We start from the raw sequence: 24,242 nt of genomic DNA on the forward strand, positions 1-24,242 counted from the left end.
CCCTGCCTCTTTCCTTGCATGCCATTTTCCTCCCAAATTTTTATCTTGTAATTTTAGTAACTTACACTCTTCACCCTACTTTCTGAACATTGTTAAAAATCATGTAATATAATTGGTAATATTTGTTTTTAAATATCCTGAAAATGCATTTTTTAAAGGAAGGGAACTATGTCAAAATCAATTTTCACTGATGCATCCTGGTTCACTTGAGGGTGGTTGCGTGGCTGTGGTTGTGTGGCTGATTGTGCAGACAGAGTGGCTGACTGAGTGAGACAGAGACACAGCTTTATTGTGGTGATGCAATAAAAGTGGTGCTTGTTTGCAGCTGAGAAGTGGGCTGTGCTATTTGGAAATCTATCACTGACATATCCCCCCCCTCTCTCCTCCACCACCTTTGAAAAGTAAATATCTTTCCCCCCAACACTTTCCTGGGACTGACAAAAAGAAAGAGATCTCTGATGTGGGGGTGCTATAGGTATCTAGGGAAGCCAGGGACAGAGAAGAGCCAGCATCTCAGAGGCTTGCTCCTTGGGAAGCCACATCAGTGGGTCCTATCAGGAGAAGGAGACCAGACAAAGCTTCTTCTTGGGGAGTCCCAAGACAGAGTTTCCCCTGAATGGAGCGTGATCCGGGAGAGTGATAAAATGTTAATTTATTTTACCCATGGTTCTAAAGAATGACCAACCTGCATTTTTATTTTTGAGAGGCTGAGATAAGAATGGGAACAAATATTGCCCCAGTGAATGCACAGCATTTTCTTAAAGTCTCAAACCACCATTTTGCTTTCATTTGCGTTTTTTCATTTTTTGTTAAAGGAGGATTTTCTTCAGTTGCCCTCTAATAATTATTTTGGTGTAGTATAAGTATAGGACACATCGGTCCATAAGGTAAATTTTCAAGGCGGGTTGTCAGGCATTGAAAATAGGGGCTAGAAGTAAAGTGTATTCTCAGCTATAATTATAGCATTGCTAGCATGACACTAATGAAACTCTGTGTATGCCATGCAATTTGTTGTTTTTCATCTTGCTAATTTTTATACTTCTGCTTGTGGGAGGTAGCTAAAAACAAGGGAATATTCTGTACCCTTATGAAAACGATTTAGACCCCTATGTACAGTACATTTATTTGTGTATACACAGTATGAACTGTGGGCTGCTCTGATTGATGGAATAGATTGCACATACATATGGCATACAAAAGACCTAGATTTAGGGCAGAGCTTTCAGGCATTTCTTTTTCCTCTGAAGTATTGTCTACACAGACTGGAATCAAAATAACTCTCTTGATTTTAGTTTGTCCCAATTCTGTAAGGGCACAGATTAAGAATTAAGAATACCCTTTTATAGATTAAGAATATTTTAATATTCATTGGAAAAATAGTCTTCTGTTTCTTCAGTTTAATAATAGATCTGTTAATATGAAATAGGTGTCCACACGTACCCCAAAATAATTAGAGTTGTGAATTAAAAACTATTTCAGTTCTACTTCGTGTTTGAGACCAGTTCTTAATTAGCTAAATGAACGGAGCACAAGCAAGGGCATGGGAACACCAAGGTCTTACATTGGTCTGAAAGGTGAATGGAATGATTATTAGAGATGGAATAAAGCCAACTGAATTTAATCTTGAATTTGAGGGAGGTTCGATTAAATAAGATCTAGCTCTGAATGGCCTCAGTGTCCTTGTTACAAAATCCATATTCAATCCTGTGCTTCCACATTCTTAAAGATCACTCTTGCTCCTACGAAGAAAGTGAAACAAACTGGGGAAAAATTATCTCTGGTTTGGGGCACATGAAGGGTCCTAGTTAGTCTGCTTTTTCCAAGATGAGCACATTGGGTGCTTGTACATGTGATGGGGGTTATTCCCCTAAATTGAAACAGTGGGTTTTTTAATAGTGATGATTAAAAACCACCATGTGCAATGAAGGTGCCTCTTGGGGCTGCCTGGGCACCACTGGAGAAGGAAGAACTCGGGCCCCCCACAGCTCAGGGCCTGTCAGCAGCTTGCCGTCCCTCCCTCCCACCCCCCAAGCTGTGGGAGAGGCCAGCAGGCTCTGGCGGGGGCAGTGGGGGAGGGAAATGGATTGGGCCCCTTGCCACTTTTTGTTCTTCTGGTAGAGCCTGCTCACGTGAGCTGCCAGTGGCCCAAGCAGCCCCTGAGCAGCTGGGGGTCCCAGTCCTTCCCTCTGTGGTGGTGGTGCTCCCAGGTGGGGTGCTAGTGGGCAGGGACCTGCCCCAGCTTGGAGGTAGCACTCTGCCAGATCCAACTCTTCTGTGAGCCCACCTGCTGGAGGCCAGCCAGAAGGAAGGACCAGGGCCCCCTACAGCTCACACAGGCAGGCTTTGCTGGGTGCTGGAGAAGCAGCGAGGGGCCCAATTCTCCTCCCTCCCCCTCCCACCATGGAAACTACCTGCCTCTCCTTTTGGCCGGGGGTTGAGCTGCCAGTGGACCTTGAACTGCAGGGGGCCATGGTCACTCCTTCCTTGGTAGCAGCACCCCCTGAGGCCACCTGGGCAAGCAGCTAGTAGGCAGGAGCTACCCCAGTTCAGAGGCAGCATTCAGCCCAATCCAACTGTTCCCCAAGCCCGAGCTGGGGCAGCAACCATCCCCTAGCAGCCCACCCAGGCACCCCTGGTGGGCGCTGCTGCTGCCAAAGGAAGGACCGGGGCCCTCACGAGCTTGCCCCCTGGCCATGGGAGACAGGCAGGTTCCATGAAGGGGGGAAAAAAAAAGGATCAGTCCCCTCGCTGCTTCTCCTTCAGGTTGCCTCTCCCATGGTGGAGGAGGATGAGCTGTCAAAAGGCTGCAATGTTACAAATAGCTACAGTGCAAACTACATACAGATGTGGTTTAATTTGCAATCTAACAAATTTACTTAAATCACAAAGAAAAATCTGCACATGTGCAATGTAATCTGCAAAAACAGGCAGTTTTTGTCATGTGTACCAGCACCCACTGAAGGCATCTTCACTGATCACAAAAACACCACCTAGGTTGGTGTGGTTCACACAGTATACTAATTAGCTACTTTGGAGATTAGATATCACATAAGAACAAATTAATAGATTTTAGACTGAATTATTCAAAAAGTTGTAGAGACAAAACACCAGATTATCTAGTTTATTTCTAGGAAGTTTTCTTCTCATGTACAATTGTTTTACAAAAAAGAAAGATGCCTGAATTTAAACTATATAATCAAGGAGAAAAATTCAGTCTGCCCAAATCATTTTATACAAGTCATGTTTGATGTTTCAGCCATCATTTCTCAGAAGATTCTATAAAAACCTCTAAACCAAAAATTAAATCTTTAACGTTTAATATTCTCATCATTAGAAGCATCATACTATATGCATTCCATATTTTGTTTATAAATATGGCACAGAATAAATATAATGTTTTGTAGGTATTGCATTGTAGTATATTTCTAGTATAATCCATTAGCTTTGTAAAAGGGACCAGAATCATTTGTGCAGTTTCTCAGTCTTTTGACAAAGGACTGGGCCTTGCGTCTCAGCTGTAAAACAGGAAAGAATTACTTTAATTACAGAGATTATACAATTGTTATATGAAAAATATGCTTTAGTCTATTTTTAATTTTATTTACGTAAAGCTGGTGATGCTGAGCGAGGCAAAGGTGGTAAACAAAGCAGTAAAGCCATAGGGACATTTTGCTTCTAAAAGCTAGGGGAGGTAATGGGATGAGACTTTGTCTCTGCTTAGACCATGCTTCGTATAGTTCAATCTGTCGATGATTTCTTGTGCCACAATTTTACATTTAAGTCTGTTGTTAAAGTTTTTTGTTTAAGAACAACTACTTTCATGTTGGCAGTGGGGTAGTGACATGGCCTGGGCCCTAGAGCAGAGATGCAGCAGCAAATTCCAGTTGCTGCTGCACTGCTAGTGTTATTGCAAGCTAGTAATAGCATTCTTTTTTTCTTCACCCCCTGCCTCCAGTAGGCACCCTGGTTGTAACGTAGTTACAAGTTATACCACAGCACATTGGTAAAAGAGCAGGTGAATGAAATACAGATGTTATAATACAGGTTGTTTGGTCCATGGTGATGTAATCTCCGATAAGGCAGCACAGTTGGCATCTAAATCCATTGCAAGGCTTGGTGCCTTGTGAGAATAGGAGTTCTGTTGCTGGAAAGATGTGGTTATATATACCGTTGCATGCTTAAAGTGCCCCTCTTCAGTCTACATTGGACAGATGGGGCAATCCCTATGTGAAAGCATGAATGGACACCAATTTGACATCAATTCCAGAAAAACACAGAAGCCCATGGCAGAACACTTAACCTTCGTAGACTTTCCACCTTTGACCTTAAGAGTACTTGTTCTTAAACTTTGACACTTTAAAAAACACCTAGTTAAATGCATAATTGTTAAAAAAAAGTTACGCACAGATTGGATTGTGTTAAATACAGTTACAACAGGGATTAGATATTTTTACCTGATTACCTGGATTAATTTTCATAACCCTTATGTCCCTCAATAGGACAACTGCTTTATACGCTTGCCTGTTTTTCCATTTGCTTATTGATCCGGTTCAAAATTCTGATCTTGCTTTTAATGATACTATATTCACTTGAATCCAAGACTACTTCAAATTTAAGGTCAAAGCAGGGGTAGAGAAAGCAGTAGCAGAAGAAAGGCAAGCAGATGTGGGGTAAGAGCCTGATCCTTGCCCCTTACCTCCCTCCTTCCACATATTGAATTGGGAGGAAGGGAGAGGAGTAAAGAAGTTCATTTTCTGTGCTTTTGGCTATGGAACTCCCTAAATAGATAACAAAACTAAGTCAAGGCCAGAGTTAAATCTAAAACCCACTTTTTTGCTATCCCTTTTCCAACCAGCAATATTTATCAGGAAAAGGAAAGAAAGGCAAGAAGGAAGACAAGGAAGAAAGGGGGAAAATACATTAACAAATAAAATGAATGAGTGAAAATAGCTGAGGATCTGGTTCTTCTGAACAATCAATATTAATGATACCCTGATTTTGTACACTTAATGACTCTATAGTTTATGAACAATATAGATGGAACATATAAAGAAAATGACAGAGCGCAAAGGATTTTCCACAAACAAAGAAAATAAATTAATCAGAGAGGTATATAACCATATCGTGTTTACGTCTGTTATATTTTTAATAAAATTGACTTAAAAGCTTAGCCACAAAGGTGTTACAAGCCTTATGTAAAATATAATGCCAGATGTTGTTCCAGCGGACTTCTTAATATCTGTTTACTATTATTTGGGAATTATGTTTCCATTTTGTTTGTTACATATAAATAACTTGATATACAGAGAAGCAGATTTGTGTTTGGTAATATTTTATTTTGGACCAACTGTCTAGTTGGGGGAGAGATTAAGGAAGCTTTTGGATACAAAGTGCGTTTTCTCAGGTCTGAAAAAGAAACCGATACAGCCTAAAACAATGAGGAGATAAAACAAAAAAATAACTCGCTATGTCAGTGAAACTAGTCACTCATAGAAAGTGAAGAGGGCAGTAAACCTGTGGAGCAAAGAGTAGTTATCAGAAGTTGAAATAGATTGATTATGTAGAAGAATAAAGCCATTCAAAAGGGAGGCTTGTCATTATAGCCTGTGGAGTACAAAGAAATTAGCAGAACCAAGTAAATGTGAACAGTCAACCCTTTGTATTTAGTCTCTGGCTTGTGTAAACCGGATTGCATACTTGTATTCTGTGTATAATATATACTGTTATTTAAGGTTTAGTCCTGTACAGACATTAACACAGGTTGTACACTAGTTAAAGACTCCTGAGTATGCTTCTTCTGATGTTTGTGATCCAGTAGAGCTGAAGTAGAGGGAGAGGAGCATTCACTCCAGAGACACAGCACCAACCTACAGTATATGACACAATGAGAAATTGGCTGTGAAGGAAAATGTTCATGGGGTGACACTGGAATAGTTTGTATTAGTGACAAGGCCCCTTAGCTGCTCTAGCTTTTGTTTTTCTCTGAATGCAACTCTTAAGCATAATCAAGTAAGCCACTGCTGTTGGTGGTAGCAGTAACTGGAAAGCCTCATAATGAGTTTACTTGCATCATTTGATTTCTTTGGATTGCATTTGAACTACAGTTTGTATTGCAGTTTCTCTCTCCTGTTCCTTTGCACCCAGTTTTCCTCTTCAGCTATGTATATTTGTATGTGGAAAAGTGTGCTTGCACTGTTCAGTGCCACATACATTTTTTTTTTTTTACATTTTATGGAAGTTCACTTAAGCTACTAAGCAAACTGTCATGTTCTACCTTCAATACTTTAGATCTTTGCTGCTTTCAGCAGCCTGTGAAATTCAGTCCTTTTTCTACAGCAGATGGGACCCATATAATAATCATTCTTGGTACATCAATATGACACTGTACTCCTTAGCATGTATATACTGTGTATCCAGAAAAACTAGAACAGAATTATTTGATGTAAATGGCTTCCTCCTTGCATGAAGACTCTGGATATTCTTATAAAAATACTGTCCAACCACATAAAAAAAAACTATTTTCTAAAATAGTAAAAGAATAAAAGATGTATCTTAGATTAATTGCTTACTGCTTTAAAACTGTGATACCCCAGAAACTTATTTCATTTAATACACTTTTAGTGTCTAAGCTAGTTACTATCATTTTGGGTAAAGCTGCAGGCTAAGTTGCCTTTTTTTTTTTTCCAGTTCACTGTTTAAATGATTTTTTTCAGTCTTGACATTCTTTGGCCCTCTGAGTTTTATATACATATTACTAAAACATAAAGCGTGTAGCATAGTATGGTGCTTGGATGTTTTTGGAAGTAAAATTCTGGAATACTTAAAAAACATAATTTCCCTGTATTGAATAATGTTAAACTGCTTGAATCTCTTAACTACCTATGGAACAACCATATTTAATTTAAATTCCATTTAACAGTTTGAAGCCAGATAAACAGATAGAGAATATATCATAAAGTCTGTTCAAAATATGGAAGTTCCTGAATGTTTGGTACTAAATGTCACTCATTTTTAATTGGAACCCAAACTTTTTTTTTTTTTTTTCCATGAGATGAAGAACTTTAAAATACTTCTTGAATACTGAGAAGGGGGGAATGTGGGGCTTTTATTTTCGAGAAAAACATCTTAGGCTAATTCTGCTTTTTGTAGAATTTTTTTAGCACTATGTAACTCTTGACCTTTGCCTTCATAGCATTTTAGACTTGGAATTAGTTTATTTCTTTCTAGAAAGAGAGACAATGAGGAGATGCCATCAGATTGATCAAATGAACTTGGTCAGTTACTATTCCCCTTGGAGCCACAATTTCTAGTCTCCTGAAGTTCAGGAAAAGAATACCTGGATATTCAGGCTATCCAGATTATTGCTTCTACTATACCAGTGAACACAAGCATAAAGAGTAGCAGTTTTATATTCCAGTGCCCAAACTAGGACTTTGACAATTTTTCAGATTCATGAACATACTCAAATATATGTGAGCCACTCCACTGGAGCATAGTCTTAAGGAGAAGAATGGCTATTCAGGGCAATAGATCTCCTAAGCCTACTGAAAACAGTGTGAAGTAACTTTCCATCATTTTAAAATCCCCCAGGCTTTTAGCTAAAAGACTGGTCAAGAAAGATGTTCCCAAAATAAGCATATAATCAAATATGCATTACCTGTATATACCTTAATAACCATTTTGGGACTAAAGTTGAAAATACAAATGATAATAAAACCAAAGGTGTTAACATGATTCCAAATCTTCTGGTGGGTAGCTAGATACTCAGTGGTGTGCTGTTTGAAATGAAAGGCTCTCTTTCATTATTCCATGCTCTGAGATGTGCACATCTCCCTGTGGAAGATTTTGGATGTTTAACTTTTGAGCAGTCATTAATTGATCTTTCAGATCTACATCATCTTTCTTTCTTTGTCATATATTGAACAGATGTGTTTTACTAACTTGGCCTGTTTTGCTGCTTCTTGAAATCCTAAGAACCTGGACACTTGACACTTCAGCATTTATGTAACTTGGACCATATTTGTGGAACACTGATGTAAGTTACACTGGGTGCATCTACACATGAAAATAATGTGAAACAATATACTCCAGAGCAGTTTAAGCTGGAGTGAGCTACTCCTGGGCGCAGACTCTACACTTGTACCAGGACAGCAGCAATTTGAACCAGGGTGGAGCAGGCCTGGGTTGGCAGAGGACACGGGATAAGTCTTGGGCTCTGGGTGGTGGAGGGGCTGGCTGGGGCACAAGAGTGCCAAATGTGTGGAGCCGTGTGGCTAGGCGGTAAGCAGAGTCTGGCCCCCATCTGACTCAGCTGACCAGACGCAATTTACACTCATGGTCAGCACCTATGTATGTGTTTAATTGCACTAAATTACCCTGCTGTAAGATAGTACTGTCCTACTGTCACTTACAGTAATATCTTATGGTGGAGTTAATTAGGTTTCTGCACTGCACGTGTAGACAGTGATGCTTTACTGCACAACTAATTAATCTACTCTGCAGTAAAGCACATGTGTAAATGCACCCACTGGGATGCAAACTGGTAATCAGTCATTACAGGAAATGGGTAATAGTCTGTTTGAATTAAGCAGTCAACTATCTTGGAATAATGATGGACTCGTGACAATTTCAGTGCCATAACTTACACTAGTATAATTTTAGATTCTGATTTTTTTTTTCTTCCCCCTCGAGGTATACCATATCCTAAGAAGTCTGACTCCTGTAGTGCTGTATATTTTGTTTGTTGCTTGCTTACACCAGTGTGTTTTCTCATGTGTTCAGATAAAGGCATATCCTCTCCAAGGCTCATGCAGAGAGAGAGAGAAAGAGAGAGAGAGTTCTTCTTAAAGACTTCTTAACCAAAAGCATGAACAAGAGAAATCTGTATACAAGGATTATCCATTTTACATGAGCTTCTGTTTTTAGGAAACCCTAACTCACTGAGACTTGATAGGCAACAACTTATTGTCTATAATCTCCTTCATTCTCAAACTGTATAAAAATGGCTGTCCTGTAGCACTAGACATGTCTCTTCAATGGATTCTGAACTTTGTTGATGCTCTTCATACCAGTGGGGCAGTCAGTTTCAACACAGACGAAAGAGTGAGAAACCCTGTTGTGTCAAATACAAATCTTTAATGTGGCGAAGGCCACAGGTAATAAGGCGGGGGCGGGCAATTATTTTCGGTAGAGGGCCGCTTACTGAGTTTCAGCAAGCCATCAGGGGCCGCATGACAGGCAGCCTAGGGCAGATTGATTAATTTTCTAAATTGTTTATGGGCCTGGCGGGCCCCTGGGCCACATTTTGCCCACCCCTGTAACAAGGGATCTCCGGGAGCTGTAATTATCTGGCCCAGTGTACTGTATAAAGTAAGATACCCTGCTCTTCTCTTACACTAGTAAGTCTTTTCTGCAAATAAACTTCCAGTACTCTGAAGCAGTATGGTATCCTAGAAAAAGTAAAAACTATCAACCAAGTAAACTTATCTGTGCTTTGCGACAGATTTCTTTTTGTAATTGTCCGTCTTTAGAAAGTACAGGTGGTAGCAAGGAATTCTTTAAGCACTTTATAAATTCTTTAAATACTTTTTCCTACATATAATCTGAAAAGTTTTAAACCTTCCTGCTAACTGCCTGAAGTTTATTTTCACATAATTCCAGGCTGTTTATATTATCTTTTTGTCTCGGACATTTTAATTCACCATTGAAGTTTTACATCTTGCATTTTTAAGTGCTGGTTATATATGAAAGTTGTAGGGTTAAATCTGTAGACAGTGCTTTAAAGCTCCTATGATAATTGTTCTTAGGTATGTAGTCCTTCACTGTGGCTCTAGAGACAACTATTTAATAGACAACATTTGAATAATACAAATGTGCGGCTGGTAAAAATGGATTAGGGTTTCAGGGTGGTACCAATGGGTGATATTTAATATTGAATGACATGTATTAAGACAAATGCTTTTATATATAATTTATTTGGCATTGTAAATGCATTTATCTTGTGAGATACAGACCCCCTGTTGCCACATGAAGTATTCTGGAAAGGTTCAGAGTAAATAAATAATAAAACCACTTTGATATACAATCTAACAATATTAAATATTAAGACTTTCACATGATTGATTTTAATACTTAATTAACTTATTTAAAGTCCAATGTAACTCTCTTTGTATGGAAGATTAGACAGACAGAAGTTAAAATGTAAAATTTTTTATTAAATGGGACAAAATTAATTGCATTTCACAATTATCAGCTTCCCTGACTTAACATCTTCCATCAGAGATGCAATCTAGTCTGTTTCACTGTGCCCCCTTCCCCGCCCCCCCAGCTGATTGTAATGTTAACTAATCCGCTTCACAATGTTGGTCTATTTTTGTTTGCATCATTCTATTTTTAATGATGTATAATCTGATACATTTTATAAAAGAAAACAGACTTGCTTAGTGCTATCTAAAATTTATCGACTTGTGCACTTTTCTTCAGGGTAAATAACATCAACGCTGCTTCATTGGATGGCAGTGGTACTGATCTTTTGGATCCCAGTTGTTTTAAAAGCTTTTGTTTTCTCATACCATTATATTTGAGGCATTTGTAATAAGTGTCCATATTTAAAGGAATGGAAAGGGGTGAGAGGGTTTTCACAGGGGCTAAATGGAAATAGTTTGCAGTTTGAAATAGCCAGGCCAAGTGGACCCTCTCATGTCCCCTGAAAAATAAGGATATGCACACCTTTAGTGTGGTGCCACAGATGGGGCGGGGTGCCACACACCACACATCTGTACTTGTTTAGACGTGGCCTTATAAACAACGAAAATTGCATTTGTTCTTAGCTATGACCTGAATTGTGATATTCAGAAAGGCTTTTTTTTAGAGAAATATTGTTTTATCTTACCAGTACTTTAATCACACACCCCTCCATTCTAATGATTTGAAATGTCTTGTTGTGAAGATCTGTTTCATACACTTATGATTCCTCTATATAGCTGTAAGCACAGATGTTTGTGAACACTTGCAACATGATACTGTTGAACGTAAAACAAATATGAAGCTGTTACCAATTTTGACAGTTGCTTTTAGGTAGCATATTTTAATCAGTTTGATTTCATTGGACAGCAAGTAATTTATCATTTAGCTGACCACTTACTTCCTTTACTTGTCATTAGTAATTTAAAAGAAGGACTTCTGGTATGCTTATATGGTGTCCTTCCATCACTACATCTTTGCAAAACTCAATTATTGCCTTAATGGATACAGTGGGCTTTACCTTTAGTCTTTTTTATCTATCCTGTTCTTCATGCTTCCTAATTTTTCTACAGCATATTGAAAATATTTCAGATTTTATGGAAACAGGTTTAATTAAATTAATATTGCTTAAAACGTTTCTTTTTGCATGGTTTTGTGTGGTCATTTTACTTAAGGTTTGAATAACTCATTTTAAATCACCTATAGATGTTCTGATACTCTTACTTGAGATGAAAAAATATTCTAGTGTTTTCGTGTTCATTCTTGTATCTTTGTAATTAGAGGACTCCAACTTTTACTCTGAGGCTTTAAGGAAATTTTTAAAATGTTATGATTTAAAAAAAATTCAGTGGCAGTTAACTGATTATGGGTAATGGACACATTTAGTGATTTTTGTTTTTAAATTTAAAAGGCTAAGACTTTACTGATTATGGATAATAAATGCACAACAATAATTTGTTTTAATGTCTTACCTATATGTTACAATAGGATTATTTTTGCAAAAGGTGAAATGAATGAATGCCAATAATTGTTTGGGACAATGTATGTCATCCATATTCAAGTAATAAAATATGTTATTACAAAATTCTTATTGAACATTTTTTTTTTTACATTGTTTGGGGTTTTTTGAGTTGTGCTTGTGAATAGCATAACTCCTAATTTAGCTGTATGTAGCCATTTTGTTAGATGCTGTAAAAGCTGACTTTACCTTAGGTGTGCAATTTGGTTTTAGGTTATGAATTGGCAGCACGCTGAAGTTTGCCCTCTTGCCACAGTTTTGTGAAACTTTGGTTCTAAATCATTAGGCATTGTGGAGGTGTTGTAACCTGGGCCAGCAACTTATTTCACTTTACTTTTCTGAATACATCCTAAAAGAAGCTAATCCTAGCCAGTTGGTAATGGACTTACTCATAACAGATGAAAAGTAAGGATGACTTAAATCTCTGTCAAAGAAGCAGTTTTCATTTTAGATAGTTTTATTTCTTTTGCATTTAGAATCGATTGGCTTGTTTTCTGCAAGGATGCCATTCAAATAAATGGAATGAATGAGTAAATAACCCATGTGTGAAGGTCTAACACAGCTAGTAAAACTTGCGCTTGAGACTGCATGGGTAGAAAGGTTAGGACTAGATAGATTATCAGCATAAGGGTGTTCTACATCTATCTCCTGCCTTGTACAGGTCCTTCTTTTGCCCCATCACCTATCAAAGAGAAGTGACTTCACAGGCCAATTTGTTATGGACTGGTGGGTACATTTTGCCACTCTAGATTTCATAGATTTTATAGACATTTGGGGCTGGAAGGAACCTTGGGAGATCGAGTCTAGCCCCCTTGCCATAGGCAGGAAGTATGCTGGGGTCAAATGATTCTAGCAAGATAAGCATCCAAACACCTTTTGAAGGAGTCCAGAGTAGATGTTTGCATCACCTCTGGGGGAGTCTGTTCTAGACCCTGAACACTCAGACTGTAAAGTTTTTCCTTATATCTAGTCTAAACCAACCTTCCAGAAAGTTGTGGCCATTATACCTTGTAATCCCTTGGGGAGCCGTGGTGAACAACTGTTCTCGCAGATCCTGGTGCACGCCCTTTATATACTTTTGGTTGCCACCAAGTCCCCTGAGCCTTCTCTTCTTCAGGCTGAAGAGTCCCATGTCCCTGAGCCTCTCCTCATAAGGCTTGCTCTCTTGGCCTTTGATCATGCAAGTGGCTCTGCTTTGGACTCTCAAGTTTATCCACATCCCTCCTGAAGTGGGGGCCCCAAAACTGGATGCAGTATTCCAGCTGCAGCCTCACTAAGGCCAAGTAAAGCGGGAGGATGATATCCCTGGTTATGCTTGAAATGCATCGGTGGATGCGTGCCAGAGTTTGGTTTGCTTTGCCGGCAATGGCATCACATTGGAGGCTCATGTTCATCTTGTGGTCACTCAAGACCCCAAGTCTTTCTTGGTTGTGGTGCTAGCGAGCGTAGCACTGCCAAGCCTATAAGTATGATGCTGGTTTTTCCTCCCAAGGTGGAGCATCCTGTGCTTCTCTACATTGAATGCCTTCAGATTTTGGTCCGCCCACCTTGTGAGCCTGTCCAGGTTGGCCTGTATCCCCAGCCTGTCCTCCAGTGTGAATTCCTTCCCCCATAGTTTAGTGTTGTCTGTGAACTTTGCCAGTTTGCATCTGATGCCTGAATCCAGATGATTAATGAAGATGTTGAAGAGTACTGAACCAAGTACTGAGCCCTGAGGAACACTACTGGTTGCCTTGTGCCATGTTGATTTGCTTCTGTCAACTAATATTCTTTGGGTCCAACCTTGGAGCCAGTTCCCCAGCCATCAGATCATGAGATGGTCAAGGCTGCAGTTCCCCAGCTTAACCATGAGAACATCATGGGAGAGCAAGTCAAAGTCTTTCTTGAAATCCAGATATGACATGAACCTCATCTCCCTTGTCCAGGCAGTGCATCACCTGGTCATAGAAGGAGATGAGCTTGGTCAAACAAGACCTTCCAGCAGCAAAGCCATGGTGGCTGGCACTCAGAAAGTTGCCTTCCACTAGCCTGTTGCTGATGGAACCTTTGATTTTCTCCAGGATCTTTCCAGTAATGGATGTCAAACTGATTGGCCTGCAATTCCCTGGATCTTCCTTTCTTCAAGATTGGGACCACATTGGTTCTTTTCTAGTCTTCTGGTACCTCTCCTGAGTACCACAAGTTCTCAAATATTAGTCATAGGGCATGCTATGATGTCTTCCAGCTCCTTCAGGACTCTCGGGTGCATTATGTCCAGGCCTGCAGACTTATGGATATCGAGCCTCTCTAGGTGTTCCCTCACTTGATCTACATCAGTTGTGGGCCCATCTCCTGCCCCCTGGATGCTTTGCGTCCTGTCCGACAGGGTGACCCCCTTGGGGTAATCACACAAAGTAATCATTTAGGAGATTGGCCTTTTCCTGGGCATCAGATGTCAGTGGCCCCATTTGATTTAGTAGGGGTTCTGTGTTGCCTTTGTTCTTTCTCTGACTTCCCACATATCTGAAGGACTTTTTGTTGTTCTTGATTTTTGTGACTAGCCTGAGTTTGGTTTCTACCTTGGCTTTTCTGGTCCGCTCTCTACAAGTGCGGGCTAGTGTTGTGTAGTCCTCTTTGGTGATGATTCCTGTTTTACATCTGGTATAGGCTTCTCTTTTTAGTTTCAGAAAGTCCAAAATTTCCCTATTGAGCCAAGGGGGTTTCCCAGCCCACTGACTGCATTTCCTGCGGGACAGTATAGACTTTCCTTTTGCTTTGAGATTTGCATTCTTAAGAAAAAACATTCCTTGTGGACTCCCCTTTCTAAGGGGCCTCATGGTTTCTTAGTGCCTGACTGACCATACTCCTGAGTTTGTGAAAGTCAGCCTTCCCAAAGTTGAGCATTTTTGTTTTACTGAGAAATTTGACCACCCTGTGTTGGACAGAGAAAGTGATCAGTTTATGGTCACTGTCACCAAGCTTCCTCAGAGCGCTCACTAGATCATCCCCTTTGGCCAGAAGCAGATCCAGCAGTGCCTCTCCTCTAGTCAGCCCGTAAATCTCTTGCGTTAGGTAGAGCTCATCAACACAAATGAGGAAGCTACATCACTGGTCAGATTTGGCCATGTGCTCTTCCAATGAGATGTCAGGGAGGTTGAAGTCATCCATGACATCCATGCATCAGGAGCGTGCAGCCTCAGCCAGTTGCCTATTGAATTCATGATTCACCTCATCCTCTTGGTTAGAAGGACTGTAATAGACTCCTATAATTATATCCCCTTCTCTGTGTTCCTCCCATATTTTAACCCAGAGGGTCTCATGACACCCTCTTTGGTTGCTAAACTCTGTTTGAAGGGAAATGTATGCTCCTTCATGTAGAGAGCTACCCCTCTTCCCAACACCATTTCTCCTGTACAAGATATAGCCCTCTATACCTGTGGACCAGTTGTATGTGGATTTCCATCAGGTCTCCATTATCCTTACAAGATCATAATCTTTCTTGCTCAGGAGAAGGGCCAGTTCCTCTTGCTTCTTTCCCAAACTCCTGGTGTTTGTGTACAGGTAGGTGAGCCTGCCATGGGACACCCTGGACTGCCTTTGCACTGGGATGTGACCTTTCCTTGGGATGTCGTCAGAATAGGTTCCCTTGGGCTACCTAACCTGTTAGTACTACGGTTGTTATGACCTGGGCTTGAACTGTTAATTGACCATCGGTCCCCCAGCAGTCCTAGTTTAAAGCCTTGTCAAATAGGTCAGCCATTCTGGCCAAGAAGAGTTTCTTCCCTTTGAGGGTGAGGTGGAGGCTATCCCTTCCCAACAAGCTACTGCCTCTCTCCCTAAAGTGTGGACCATGGTTGAAGAAGCTGAACCCCTCGCGAGGGCACCATCGCTGGAGTCTTCTGTTAACCTCTTCGATGCACCTTTCTCTCTGATGCCCATGACCCGTAACTGGGAGGATCAAGGAAAAAGCTACCTGTGCCCCCCAGACCCTTGAGCCCAGCCTCCAGAGCACTGTAGTCACTCATGACCCAGCCGGGATTGTTCTGAGCTGTCATTCATGCCCACGTGGATGAATAGCATAAGGTGATGGTCGGCCGGATGAGTTTGGGGATCCTCTCAGTTACATCCTGGACCTGAGCCTCTTGGAGGCAGCAGACCTCTTGGGCTAAGGGGTCAGAGCGACAGATTGCTCCCTCTGTCCCCCTCAAGAGGGAGTCACCCACCACAGTTACTCTGTGCCTTCTCCTGGGTGTGGTTACTGGTGGCACTCCATCCTCACATGGTGTAGCCAGCGGCTTGGCTGGCTCTAGCGAAGTAAGGGGTTTGAATCAGTTGCGCAGCTCCAGGGGAGTGGTAACCCTGGTGCAGTGCCTCCCTGGGCCAGAGACTACCTTCGTCTAGACAACCCCTGACTGGACTTCATGGTGGCTCTTCATTTCTGCTCTAGTGTTCTCCACCCTCCTTACTCTTTCCACTTAGTTCTTCTGGTGGAGAGCCTCGTAGTAGGCGTCCAGTTCTTGTTCTACCTCCCTAAGGTGTGCAACCTCTGTACTGCTGCCTAGAGCTCCCTAATCTAGCACTTGAGGGCCTCCACCTTTAAGCACACCCCACAAGAGAAGGTGTCAGTGCTCTTAAACCCAGCTGCCTGCATACGTGCTCAGCAGCCTCCACAGCCTGGGGCTCCGTCTAGGTGGAGGCTGGGGCCATCGGTTCTTCCTGGGCGTGGGCAGGGACCGCAGGCTCCGTTTGGATAGAGGCCAGAACCATAGGCTCCGTCTGGCTGGAGACCTCAGTGGTACCAGAGCAGGGGGGTCGAGCCGCAGTGAATTTTGGGGTATGATGTGTCCCCCCACCACTATTGCACAGGTAGTAGACAGTGCTACTACTGTGCTGACCTTTCTCTTGAGGCTTGTTGCCTAGAGCCTCATGCCCAACCTGCTAACCCTCCTGTGTGCACTCCCATGCTAAATTGTGTGTCAGGCCTGGAGTGCACTTGTTTGCGCGCTCTTTTCACGAGGCTTCAGTCACATGGTCCCTAGGGAGCTGGGTCAGGTAGGAGTCAGATGGAGGCATGACCATCCTCCGCTTCTTTCAGCTCCCTAGCACCCACCCGCCATAGGCCACACCTACATTCCAACAGCACTGGGAGTATGCATTGGTGTGTGTTGTGGGTCCTAGGAGTCCCGGGCTCAACAGGGGTGTGATGGGCTTCTGCCCATGCATTTCTCTCTGGAGCTGGGTACAAACTATGGCTTCTGCCATTGGCAGGCCCTTTTAAACTCCTCCACATCCACAGTAGGGCCTCCTGCTGACGCCGCGCCGCTCTCAGCAGCTGGGGGTCACTGTCCCTGTCCTGCTGGAGAAGGGGGCACGTAAGTACCCACCCTTCTCCTAGTCCCTCACTATGGGTGGGGAGAACTGAGCTGGAGCCCCTACTTGGGGGCTGGGCCAAGTAGGAGCCTGGGGGGGGAGGGGGGCATGACACTCCTCGCCTTTTCTTAGCTGCCTAGCACCCACCCACCACGGGGCCCCACCTCCCTCCCGGCAGCACTGGGGGTCTGGGTCTGGGTCTGCTAGTTGTGTACTGGGGGTTCTAAGGGTTCCAGGCTCAACTGGAGCACGATGAACTTCTGCCCGTGTCTCTCTCTCTGGAGCTGGGTTCAAACTATGATCCTGAGATCAGGATCTTCCAGATCCTGAGCACTTTATATTGTGTAGATATGTTTAAGGTATCACGTTCCTTATTTTTCAATATGTGCTTAAAAAGTAAAATAAGAATCAGACTGGAGCTCTATGAAATTGCTGCTGCAGGCCAAGCTTGCTTGCAATCCTAAAAATAACTTGAGATGCAGAAAATGTGGGGACCACATTTGGCCAAAGCTGTGATGATAGGATTTTATTTTACTGTCCTGAAGACTATAAATTTTCAAATACTTTTTCTAAACCTCTTAATGTTCCACCATGAAAATGCTGTTAAATTACACCTTATTTAACAGAAACACTATGTTGTAGGCCATTACAAATCAACCATAGGTCTATAAAGAATTAATCTTTCTCAAAGCGAGATCCCATGGATAATCATAATAGTTTAATAGTATTTTTTTCTTTTGCAGTTTGTTAGAGGAACTTGAAAGAATTAAAGTATAAACTATTAAGAAAATTGATTGGACAACAAAGAGTTGCCAATACCAATAATAACAAATAAACAGGGAAATCTATTGTAAGAGTAAATGTGAAAAATAAATCACTTTAGTTGTTTACAGGGATATTTGAGAATCTTTTAAATTAAGCTGCCAAATGCAAGCCTGTGGTTCAAAAAGCATGGTAGTTGGGTAGTGATAAAGGAAACGACTAGAGAGATATGAAAGGAGATTAGAAACATAACCCACTGGAGCAGAATCCTTGCTTTGTAGCATGTAGATACAGTACAAATAGCTAGTAAGAATCTGAAACACATTTCTCTAAGAGAAGGTTATTAAAATTATAAAGGCCAGTAAGATTACTTTGCATCTGATTCTTAATTTGGAAGTTATTCACTGTAATTGCACAAATAGAGAAGCTATGTCTGAAGGGCCATAAAAGTAAAATTCTAGCAGTACAACTCTAAAGCATATAATTTTTGTAAAGAAGAATCCAAAAGGTCAATAGAAAAGCAATTACAGCAGTGTAGCAGAGAGAAACGAGTGAGTAGCTAAAATTTTAGCAATGGAAACAGTTACAAAAATCTTTGTAAAGATTTTTTGATAGTTTTCCTGTTTAATTCTTTCAAGTTTTCATTCATTTATCATTTTAGGATCAGCTAGTCTCAAATAATCTCCTTCTGTGTTGTACTGTGGCCAAAAGAGTGAAGTGTGGCCAGGGTGGTTAAATACTAATCAATAATAAACACATTTTAGAATTTAAGTTATTTTGTACAATTATGACAAATTCCACCAGAAAGTCTATGGTGAGCTCATGTACATACATTAATTGGTCACTTTCTGGTCTTGAGTTAATAATAGGTGTATAAATATTAACCAGTGTGAGAGCCAATTCAGTGTTACCCATGCAATTTTATGGAGTTGTTTTTTTTTACTTTCTTTAACATAACCTGAGAAATGATAGACACATGGTGCATAAAATAGGAAAAAATGCAAAGATCCAAGGTCCACTTTAATTTAGGAGTCTGTTTGTTACTAGCAAACTGCAGGTATAAAAATCTGACCAGCACCATACGTCCTTTATTAAAAGAAACATGTATGTGAGAGAGGTGACTTCTGAATCCAAAATGTATCAATCCTAAAATGTATGCTTGCTCCTCTCAATAAACTTAAGTTTCATTGAATGAATGCAGTCCCAGAACACCAGCCCCTTCCCAGCAGGGAAATGTCCACCTCACAGCGCAGACCCCTGCTAGGAAGAGGTTTGCACTTCCCAGACACCGTGACAGGGGCTACTGCCCCCATCAAAGATCCTGTCCCTTTGCTGCTCTAGTGGCCAGGTGGGGGTGTGGCCAGAAGCCAACTGGCAGGGTCCCTTAGGTGGAGGGGCAGGGTGGGGGTTATTTCTCTCTCCCTCTGGCTTCCAGTGGAGGGGGCAGGAGAGGGCTTATTCCGCTGCTTGCCCCAAGCAGGGAATTGAGTAGGGCAGTGGGGGTAATAATCCCCCTCTCTGCCTCAGGGGGCCAAGCCAGCTGGCGTTTGGCCACACCTGGCCCTACCACTGCAGCAGTGAGGCGGGAGTGCCTGGTGGACTCCAGCTCGGGTCCCTGCCGGTGGGACAGGGAAAAGGGAATTAAATGCCCTCGCTGGCCAGTTCAGTCCAGGCTACTGCCCAGGCTGGCATGCCCTCCACCCCCATCACAGCTTTTCTGCAGCTGAGGGCATGCTCTAGCAACCCCCAGCTCCTGGCTTGAGCAACTCTGCAGGAATGTGCCTGCATTTCCTCAGTCCAGAGGGAATGTCTGTACGATTGCAAACTGATTCAATCTAGGCAGGTTAGATTAACCTGCAAAAGTTGAATCAATTCAGGGTTCAGCTTTTTGAATTTCTGATCTTAGCCCTAGATGTTAAAATAATATATAAAAAATAATTGCATCTGAAGAATACTAAAGCAAGAACTTTAACTATGTGGAGTTCATTTTTAACATTTTTATAGAACAGTTCATCATGTCTGGTTATGTTATGCTTGGAAACAAGTAGAATGTTAGGAGTATTTACGGTATTATTTGACTTTGCTTATTATAAAGCAATGGAAGAAACATTTCTGTATTCATTCCTTCTCTGTTTTTCTTTCACAGATAAGTGTACTTAGTGGAATTGCTGTTGCCAGTATGTATCATTCCATATCTGAAACCAGTCATCCCTTGCAGGCAGAGGAACAAGAAATAGGCATTGATCCCTTGCAGAGTTATTTAAATAAGCCTGATGAAGGTGAGTTTTGTACTTCTGTACTTTGTGCTTGGAAATCTTGCATAAGTGTCTCATGATAGCTATGCCTGTCATAATTTGTTTAATTCTCTCAATGAAGTTGAGCTGGGCAACTTAAAGAACATTTCACAAAGTGTGTGTACAGCACTCTGACACTAATGAAAACCACGAAAAGTCGACTTTCAATTAAACTGAAACATTAGCCAAATGTTTAATGTGCTGTCATTCTTTTTTAATCATAAACCAAACAGTGTCTTCTGCAAAGAATATTGAAATGAAACATGGCTTTTTGTTGCAACTGTTTCAAAGATAGGCTTTTTTGGCTAGTTTGCATTGCTTTAAGGTTTGGGGGTTTTTTTCCCTTCTTCCCTATGGTAATTTTTTTTTTAAATGCCAATAAAGACTTATTTCCCCCATTTCCTTTTCATTTTGAACAGTTAATATTACCATAAATAAGAACTTGAGACCTGAGATTGAATAGACGGGATTAAAAATGGAAATTACTCTGTAACCTAAGATCAATTAAAGGCAGTTTTCAAACTACCTGTATGAACAGTGAGAACAAATTGCTTGCCTAATGCAAGTACTTGTCTGTGTTACTTGTCCTTTTTACTTATTTGCTAGTAGTGACAATATAGTTGGTTAGAAGGAAGTGATAAGCTTAACAAGATGCTTGAAACCTCATCCTTGTCATGAAAACATTTCTCAAGTACTCAGTTATATACAATGACACCTTAACTACCTGTAATTTTCCAGTCAATGAACCCATGTACCAGGAGTGCACAATAAAAAATTTATTTTAAATTACAGAGTTGAAACAACTTTGTCATGTTCCTGAGTGCCTCACCCAAATCAGCCATTCTCCGTTTGTGCATTTAGGTATAAATCTTCTAGATAATAACGTATATTAAAAAGGGAAAAATGTAAATTTTTGCTTAAATCAAGTTTCAATCATTTTCATTTTATAAATAACTTAAATGTTGCCCTATAACACGTGCATGCAACTTCATTGTTCCATTTTCTCCTTGATTACATTGTGAAGCATTTTCAAGGTAAGAAAACCAGAACAGATATCTTAAGGAAAGCATTTTTTTTAAAACAGGTTGTAAATATTGTAATTTTTCTAGGTGACTTTCTCTTCTTTTAGATTTGATCTCTAAAAGGTAAAGAGCTGTCTTAGTTTGATAAAGCAAATACATTTTCTGTATACATTTTCAGAAATTTGGGATAATGGTTTGTAAAAAATCTCAACAGAAATGCTTCCGCTTTTAAATATTTGTGATTTACATTGGGTTGGTTTCTAGTGAACACTAATAAACAAGAAGCTTGCAATTTTGTAATTTAAAAAAAAAAATCTGTATGTTTCTCCCGGCTCTGTTTCGAGACAAATCAAAATTTTTACCCTGTTACAAAAACACTTTTAATTAATTTTACCCTTTATTGTGCCCAGGAGTGATTAGTTACCTTGACTGAAAAGGCTTTTCATTTTTTATCCCAACCTTAACATTTCTATGACATACAAAGTTATTAGTATTGAATTGATGTTTAAAAGTGCCATTAATTCATTTACCCCAAATGTTCATTAACAATGTAAATGTATGCTGATGTTCTATGAGACAAGGAAGTGACTAATGACTCTTCGCACTAACAACACTTAAAATGAATAGAAACTTTAGATAGCTAATCTTGAAGTAATCAAGACCCTCATTCAGCTTGGCATCTCTGTATGCTCTAAAACAGCTGTCAACTGTTAAAAATATATACACAACACACACATACGCACATGCAAAGATAAGGATATGTAAATACATGGTTCCCCAAGTCATAAAGGTTACCAACTATGGTACATTTTTTACGTTCAATCTATGTAAATATTTTATATAAAGCATCTATTTCATCTTCATAGTGTTTTTTACTGTGAAACACATACTGCATTTTAATTTGGTACCATATGTATCCAGCATCAATCTTTGACGTTTTATTTAATTTTAAGTATTTTTAGGGGTGGGGGAGGTGTAATCTTGGATATCAAAGCATGCAGTTTTCCTTGCTCACCCAATCTCACTTGAAAGTTAATTTTAAGGAGGCAAGCATTGCTTCCAAAGTAAGCATTTGGACTCCTAGAATGTGTCAGATATTGAATGGAGACTTCTCACAAAACATTACCGTTCATCCAGATTGCCATTTTTTCATTAAAATTTCTGTATTCCCCCCCTCAACCAGAAATGTTTTTACAGTAATTGATGTGTCATATCTGTACAATATGTGAATGTATCATATGTACACTTGTTTTCAAAGGAAGAATTGAAAGTTTTGCTTAAAAATACCAGAGTACTTTTGGTGTGACACAAGCTTGACACTTTCCTGAATAGGTAGAAGGTGTTTTAATATAGTAGAAAAAATATAGCATCTCATGAATGGGAAGTGTCACCAGATGAATTCAGAATAGGAATTAATCAAGAAATAGCGTTGTGAGGTTTAGTTATTCCAATGGTTAATTGTTCTCCCAAAAATATTTTGAAATTTCATCTTAGAAATCAACCAGAAATTATGGACTTGATACAGGATTCGCTTTATGAAACTTTATGGCTATTATTATATAAGGGACCAGACTAGATGACTGTAGTAGTAACTATAGGTCCTGAAATCTATGAAACAAATACTTTTTCAATGAAAGTTTTTAAATTATCCTACAAATGCATTCTGTCCTCAGGTGTAATTATCCACGTCACTTTTTGAACCCATTTTTTATCACTGATTTTTATGTTGTACTGCTAATAGATCCCAAAATGGAGAAATGATTTCTCCATTTGCTGTTTTACTGCTTTACTATACTACTGGTTATCAATATTATATTTAATAATAATGTATAGGCCCAATTATAACAGAAGATGAACCCAGGTATATGGTTTACTTAATACTTATTTATAAGATTAATAATAAAAATATCACTGAAGAACTTTTTTAGGCATCTTGTTTGGGTATTACAGAAATTGACAAGAGGTGCAGCATAGCTTTAGAGGTGCCCTGTACAATATTATGAAATATCAGGCGATCTGTGTTGTTCTTTAGAGCTGTGATACGTGGTTAGAGTATTGTCTTAGAGGCTAAATGGTAGAAGTTCTCATAGAGCTGAGAAAAGACAAATAAGGCAGATCATTGGTAAATGTATTTTCACCGTTTATATCTCGGCAATTAAAAAACCAAAGAAAAGAAACCAGGTTTGAGAAGATGCAAAAATATTAAATTTGTGGCATGATGTATATAAAATATATTTTCTTTAATCACCTTGCTTGATTTTTAATTTGAGAGGGAAAAAAGTAAGCCATAAAAAATCGTAAGGATAGGATGTTGGGGCCTTGAATCATAATAAAATGTATCAAGTGCATGCTTATTAGTAAGTTACAATATTCAAGGCATGAATAAACCAGTAAAAGGAAAGCGTTTATTGTTGGTTTTGTTTTTTAAAGAGCTGTAGGATCTTTAGGTGATTATACTACTACTACTACTACTACTACTTTGTAGAAATCTTGATTCTCATATATATAGGGATCTACCCTATTTGCGATTTTCATGTTTTTCACAGAAAATGAAAAAAAGTGATTCCTGCGAACCTCGTGAAAATGGCGATTGGTATGATTTGGGAACAGAATTGTTAGGAAAAAGCTTACTAAAAATAAAACACTGGCTAATGGGAGTCAGCAGTCCTCAGGGCCACTGCAGCCCAGCCTCGCAGCCCACCAGCATGAAAGGGGCAGCAAAGATGGCGGCTTCCCCCCGTCCCTCACTGCTAATTGGCCAAGAGGATCGCCCATTGTCTGCCAGTCAGCGGCAAGGAAAACATATACAGATGTAGAAGTGCTTCTTCCATCATCTTTATCACTTAAGTAGTGGGACAGCTGGAATCTGTTCTTTCTTGACCTAGTGTTTGTTGAATAAGTAGGATTATGCATCTCGCTATGTTCATGTAAACCAGGGGCAGGCGATTATTTCAGGCGGAGGGCTGCTTGATGAGTTTTAGTGATCTGTTGAGGGTGGCATAGGTAGCCCTGCCCCTTCACAGTTGCCCTGTCCCCTGGTTGCCGTCTTGGGAC

General features: G+C 40.2%; 1 protein-coding gene across 1 annotated transcript in view; it reads left to right on the forward strand.

The window, feature by feature from the left end:
• Positions 1-24,242, forward strand: part of TBC1D5 (TBC1 domain family member 5) — a 371,763-nt gene that overhangs the window by 53,351 nt on the left and 294,170 nt on the right. The window contains exon 2 of the mRNA XM_019497895.2: positions 20,019-20,151. Coding sequence (XP_019353440.2) covers positions 20,019-20,151 — 133 coding nt within the window. The remainder of the gene's footprint in view (positions 1-20,018; positions 20,152-24,242) is intronic.

This window comes from Alligator mississippiensis, chromosome 5, assembly GCF_030867095.1.
Source record: "Alligator mississippiensis isolate rAllMis1 chromosome 5, rAllMis1, whole genome shotgun sequence".
NCBI lineage: Eukaryota > Metazoa > Chordata > Crocodylia > Alligatoridae > Alligator > Alligator mississippiensis.